Source organism: Prosopis cineraria, unplaced genomic scaffold (genome assembly GCF_029017545.1).
Source record: "Prosopis cineraria cultivar Desert tree isolate PC_DT_omini unplaced genomic scaffold, ASM2901754v1 PC5, whole genome shotgun sequence".
Taxonomy (NCBI): Eukaryota; Viridiplantae; Streptophyta; class Magnoliopsida; order Fabales; family Fabaceae; genus Prosopis; species Prosopis cineraria.
The window spans coordinates 28357170-28363820 of record NW_026555336.1 but is presented as its reverse complement, the minus strand read 5'-3'; the positions used below and the strand labels follow the sequence as shown (position 1 = coordinate 28363820).

General features: G+C 31.3%; 1 protein-coding gene across 2 annotated transcripts; it reads right to left on the bottom strand.

The window, feature by feature from the left end:
* Nucleotides 1-221: 221 nt before the first annotated feature.
* On the bottom strand, nt 222-5264 carry LOC129311879 (protein DETOXIFICATION 12-like). 2 transcript variants are annotated; one of them, XM_054954352.1, is made up of 8 exons: nt 4928-5264; nt 3558-4102; nt 3382-3468; nt 3201-3257; nt 2876-3114; nt 2578-2783; nt 2301-2363; nt 222-361 (listed from the first exon to the last, which is right to left on the bottom strand). In XM_054954352.1, the coding sequence occupies exons 1-7, from the start codon at nt 5168-5170 to the stop codon at nt 2328-2330; spliced, it is 1413 nt and encodes a 470-aa protein (XP_054810327.1). In that variant the 5' UTR covers nt 5171-5264; the 3' UTR covers nt 222-361; nt 2301-2327. The 2 variants fall into 2 exon arrangements, with proteins under 2 accessions (XP_054810327.1, XP_054810326.1); XM_054954351.1 differs by lacking the exon at nt 222-361 and having other exon boundaries at nt 2145-2363.
* Nucleotides 5265-6651: the final 1387 nt, after the last annotated feature.

The window sequence follows — 6651 nt, the reverse complement described above, 5'->3', positions numbered from 1 at the left end:
ATGTATTATTTTATTATTATTTTAATATCTCTAGGCTCGAAGTAGAGTTAGGATTGTTCATATACATACATACATACATACATATTGAAACAAGATTTTGAATATTGAATAAAGAGTTTTTGTTTTCCTATCTCCTATCTTTTTCTCTCCCTTCCCCTACCCCCTCCCCATTTGACATCACATACACTTGAATGTCCCTTTCCCCTATAGGAGAGTCCAAAAAAGTTCTTGCCAGCATGTGTTAAAACGAACTCGATCTCTTTAGTACAATCTGGTAGTTCAATAATTTTGATTTTGAGTTCTCCAATCCTCATCCTCAACTTCAAATGATTTGTTTTCCCTTCAATTTCTAGCTTAATGGCTGCCATCAAATGTGTAGCTTGACGTTAGGGCTCCGATTTTCAAGTAGTCATTCAAAAATTCAAACCCATAATTTTGATTTCTTCAAATTTGTTTTGAATTATGAAGCATTAATACTTTACAAGAGTAAATGAACTCATGTATGATACGTATTCAATATGATACACGTCTTGTAATTCATGGTACGTATTGAATGTTATAACATTTGAATGACAAGTTTTTTTAAAACAAAATATGTCTTTATTATAAAATTTAATATTTTTGTTATATATTACTTCAAAAAGACTTGCTTAAAATTCAAGATACTTATGCTTGCGGTCTAAAATGTTAAAATACACACACTCATAGTAGTATTTTAAAACTTTGAAAATTATTATATCCACTATATTTGATACATGTATGCATTGATGCTTCTTAAATTTTAGGATATTGGAATTGCTCTGGGTTGAATTTTTTTTTTCAGAAAGTCAACTTAATTACATTAAGATAAAAAGAAGTAAATGAATTTTTGGTATTCTAATAATGTGAATACAGTAAATAAAAAATATATTGTGCATACTTTTTTTTAAAATTTAGAAGTGATAACGTTAATCAAAATGTAATACAATTAGTTTTAAGTAGACAGTAGGACCGGATCTTATCATCATCTATTACCTCTCTACAGAAAAGTGGGGGTTGAATTGAATTCTCCATTTCATAGCTCCTCTTTAAATGTCATAACCCCATCAATCCCGTAACATCCACATAATATTCATTGCAAAACCTTTTTTTAATTAGTTTTAAATGTGTTGTCTAAAAAATGACTTTTATGGATCACTACAAATAAGGCCACTATCATTGTCTTTGTATTTAAACTCAAGAAATATGTTTATAAAAAAAAAGAATCAAGAAATAATATACTCTTTTGTTTTATTATAGTGAGAGAGTGTCTCTCTTCTTCCCTCAGTTCCTGAGCCAAGGAATTTGATCAAAAGATTGAAAATTACCAATCAAGTCCGTAGCAAGGCTAACTTAAGAGATGGGCACAATAATTTACCTCTTCAAACATAAAGCTTAAACATAGCTACTCCTATAGCATGTAAACTTTTAAAACCCCCTTCCATCCAATTTCTTATTTCACTTCCACCTCCACCATCTCTTCTCTTTTCTAACTTCACAAAAGTTCACAATGAAAAACTAGATTCTTACTTAGAAAAATGATGATAAAAGCCGTTTAAAATATATAAATGATAATTTAATCCTTAAAAATGTCATAATTTCTCTAAAGTCTCTAGAGACTTTATGTAATTAATTAATTTATATAAATTATCAAATTGCTCTTATTGAAAATAAATAATTCACAAATTTTATTTAAATATTCACAACTTTCTTTCTTACATTTGCAAAAATCATAACTTTGTATGTTAAATTTATTATTTGTTGTTGCGTTGTTGCAAATGTAAAATGAAAAGTTGTAAATATTTAATCAAAATTTGTGAATCATTTATTTCCAACAAAGGTAATTTGATAATTTATATAAATTTATTAATGACAGAAAAGTTTTAAAGAGTTTCAAAGAAATTATAGTATTTCGAGAGAACACATTATCATTTATATATTTTAAAAAAATTTTATTGTGATTTTCAAATTGCACAATTTTCAAACATGCAAGTCTCGGGAAACATTGAGGCGTACTTGTTGGATTTCTCCACTCTATACCCGTGAAGTTTTATGTCCCATTTGTAATAAAAAATTGTTTTATTTGATAAAATGTCTTGTGTCAAAGAAGTGAATTATAGAATTCTACGTGGTAGATTTTTTACTGGATAAACTTAAAAATTCTCTATATCTATTTTACTAGCTTAAGAGTGTAAGGAATTGAGAGGACGAAAAATGGTTCATATATTTTGCCAAAAAAAAAATTCTTATTTAAAAAAGAAAAGAAAAGAAAGTTTGCCTACTCATACGAGTCCATTTTCCACTGCAAACTATTCTTCAAAAAGCCTCCTTCTAGCATCGATGGCCTGAACATTCACAACATCACACAGTCAAAAAAAAAAAAATGCCTTCATAATCTAAACCATTTAAACGATTAAACCCAGCTCATTACTTGTGAATAGTGTGACTCATTATTCAAACCTTATACCGTGCACTAGAACCCACCTAATGTATAAATCTAGCTAAATCTTATTCCCAATAATTTGAAACTTTCAAACGACAAAAAATCAGTGCATTTACCTTCTGTTTCCAATCTATACGGCATGTAACGATTGAAAGAAGAACAGTTTGCACAAAACAGCCAAATTGAATGCCAATCCAAAGGCCTTTTCCTCTCATCTTGACCCAGAAACTCAGTATACCAGCCACTGGAATGCCACAAAAATAATAGGCTCCAAGGTTGATGTAAGCCCCAATGTGTTGCCATCCACATCCTCTAGCAATCCCTATTCCAAAACACAAACTCAAACGCAAAAATAGGTAGAGGGTCTATTTTTCTTTCATGTACTTTATTTGTTAAACTTAAAGATTTATTTACCTGCAAGAACACCTTGTAAGCTGTCCAATATAACAGAGACACAAAGCAGAGGAGCCATGACAGTTACATAGTCAATAACTTCCTTCTCATTGCTGAAAATATAACCATAAAGATGACGACAGAAAAACAAGGTTGAGCTTATGACTGTTGTTTCTAACACCGCCAGTGACATTGATGCTACCACGGCCACTCGTGCAGCATCTGGATTCCCAGCTCCTAGTTCATTTGAAATCCTTGTACTGCAGTGTAGTCATGAATAAGAATATAAGATACATAACATTAGTATATATCCTTGTACTAAAGGATGATTTTGTTGTTTTGCTACCTTGCTGCAGCGCCAATTCCATAAGGAATGGTATAGAGCGTAGAGAGGGTGTTGAGGCTGCAAAAGGAGGATTACAAAGTTAGAACAGTCACAGTATTGAGATTTTTGAAGGAATGTCATGCGAGAAAGTTGGTGGCAAAAAGAAAATTGCAGATAATTAGTCTCAGTTTCTGAAACGTACCATACTGATAGAACTGAAGTTTCAAGTTGTGGATTTGGTAATAGCCCAGACGCCAAGATCAGCAGCTCAAATGACCACCATTCCAGGCTAAAGATAGCAGTCAATATGAAGATAGTACATATATAATTTAGAAATAAGTCCATGAAAAAAAAAGATAAAAGAAAAAATAAACTTACCACATCATAACTGCAGAAGGGACAGAAAATCTCAAGAACTCCCCAATTCCTCTGAAAAGCTCCATGGAAATAGGAGCTCTTGTCTTCTCACAAGTGGAAGAGTATGTCATGTATAATGCAAGAACAATCACATTTGCCCATATACAAATATCAATTGCCAGTGCCGCACCAACACTGTTAAGCCCAGACTTGAACACCAAGGCCCAACAAAGTGGGATATCAAGAATAAGAGTGGTAGAAGAGCTTATAAGCATGGGAATAACCAAGCTTTGCATTTGGTAATATCTGATTAGAGGTTGCATAAATGCAAATCCAAAAAGTGAGGGAATAAGCCAGGTTGTGAACTTGCCTGCTTCATGTGAAATCAGAGGATCCTGACCTATGAAAACTAGGATCTTTTCCATGTAGATCCAAACGAGAGATAGCGGAACACAAACAAATATGAGAGAAAATATGGCAGTGTACGTTAGCATTCCTAGTTTTTTATACTGCTTAGCTCCATAAGCTTGCCCACACAGAGTTTCTAGTCCGCTTGCCATTCCCACCTGTTTGGTATGTACAGTGACCAATGAATTAGTTAAAACTTAAAAGCAAATTCCAGCCAGGTAAGAAATGGTAGTAATCTCAATTTAAACGAGTCAGTAATGTGTAAGGTGAGGAAAGTAATCTTTATCTTGAAATAGCTTACATGTGAGGGGAAAAAGAATTCCTAAAGAAAATAAAAAAAAATCTTCTATTCTTTGAGTATGTGAAGAGCCAACCTTAGATAGCTAACGACTTTGGAGATCGTCCTGTAACGAGATTTTTTTGATAAATTGTACTTATGCGTTTGCATAATATTTTAATCCAAAATTCTTGTTATTTTGAGTGCGCACCGAATTATTTCCATCTTCCATGATTTTTGGACTGTAGTCACACAATATTTGTCCCCAGTGATTTAGGTTGGTAATGTTTAATTGTATACGTCAATCACTTCAAGAATGGGTTCACATAAATTTTTGGGTTGGTGAGGAAAAATGATCATCACAAGGACATAACAAGGCCAAGCAATCAGCATGATTTCCGCGCAAGGTGCCCGATGCAGCTAATTCAATGAATAATATTGAATCAGTGTTTTACGCAAAAAGAATCAATAACACAGTAACAACGATAAAACGACAAACGGTCAATTTGCATGCCCCCGCCATGATTGAAAGTTCCGCACAGAACCAACAAAATGAGAAAGAATCAAAAGGACAAGACTGCAAGATAAATTAAGAGCCACAGTGGACCTTCATTTTTAGCGAATATGAATCGAAGAATGAAACAGAAATGAAACCAGAAGATAGTGAATATAAAGAAGAAAAGGAGGAGGTTAACGAGAAGCATACGAGAAAACTGTAACCGGTGACGGAGGCGATGGATATAGCTAAGGCGGTACCGGAGAGAGAGAGCTCATCGAGGTGACCAGCCATCATGATTGAAATAATTTGAAGAACGAACTGGGAAGAGAGAACAGGAATCACAGGTCCTGCTATGTAACTAATTCTCTTCACTTCTTGACCCCAACTGATCCATGTGATAAGCTTCTCTGGTTTCTCCTCTCTGTCTTTTGCTAGTAGACTCTCTTCCATCTCTTCTTTCTTCTTTCCGATAAGCCTTTACACTCTCGGAGTCACCGTTCTTACGAAGGGGGGAGAGAGAGAGAGGCTGATGGCTAAGTCCTGATTTTTGGCATGGTGGCTGTGCTGCAGGGGCATATATGATAAGCCTTTTGAAGGTTGTCAAAAGTTGTTTTTCTAGTTCTTTTTAATAAACTAAAGTTACTATCTGATTAATATAAAAGTTAGTTGAAATTAACCTCAAATCATATTTTAAAAATAAAAATTTATTAAATTTGCATTTAAAAAAATTAATTAAACTTCTAATAAACTTCCACATCAGTATGATAAATACTTGATAGCAGAATCACACTTCAATTTGATTTGTTGCATCAAACAATGCTTCAAAAACCTCTTGCTTGGATTAGCAGATCAACTCTAATTTTTTTTTTTAACATTAATTCATAGTTTATTAAGATCTTTCTTTTTTCTTGTTTTCATCTTTTTTTTTTCTTACTCTTGGACTACTGTACTTTTGCTCTCTTTTCTTTTTAATATATTAATTCTTTTTTATTTTTTTAAAAAAAGGTAAAGACCGAATCAGATTTGTGTTTCAGATGGCATGGTTCATAACTGCCCGTGAAAACGCTGACGGTGTTTTTGTTTGTGTATTGAACGTGTTTGCTTTGTTTAATTGTGTGGAGGTAAGGAATCTTGTGGGCCACAATTCGATTGATATAAAGGGAATTTTACAAATATAATCTATATTATAATATCAAACTAAATATATAGTTTAACATTTATTATATTTTTATATTATAATTAATTTATTATATTATATATCAATAATAAAACTCTTATAAATTTTTAAAATTTTAATAATAATCCTCTTATACATTAATAATAAATTTCTTTTGTATCAATGTGAATAAGTTATACTATTAAATTTTTAAAAATTTTGCCTATATTTCAAAAATAAATTTAGGAAAAATGACAATTAGCAACCTTGTCACTAATGATAATTGAAAACATCAAAATATTTAAATATCATAAAAGGACTATGATTTCTATTTATAAAATATTTTTATTTATCAAGATAATTAATAGAACGTTACTTTTGAATTTTAGGAAAGTTAATTATGAATTTAAAGAATATCACTTATAAATATATAAAAAGTCAATTGGGAATGAAAAAATAATTTCATGAATATACATACCATTACTTGTTTGATACACCACTTGTGAATTTATGAAAAGTCATTTGTAGATGGATATTTAAAAATATAAAAAGATCCCTAAATTATTGATTTACAATAAGACTATTTATATTCATTACAAATGAGGTCTATGTATTCACAATATTTCTTAAATTCATAACTAACTATCCTAGAATCACAAGTATACATAAATCTATAAAACTATCTATTCATTCATGATTGAATTTTCATTATTGACTTTCATAAAATTTATAAGTGACTATTCTGAAATTTATAAGTGATGATGCATAATTAAAT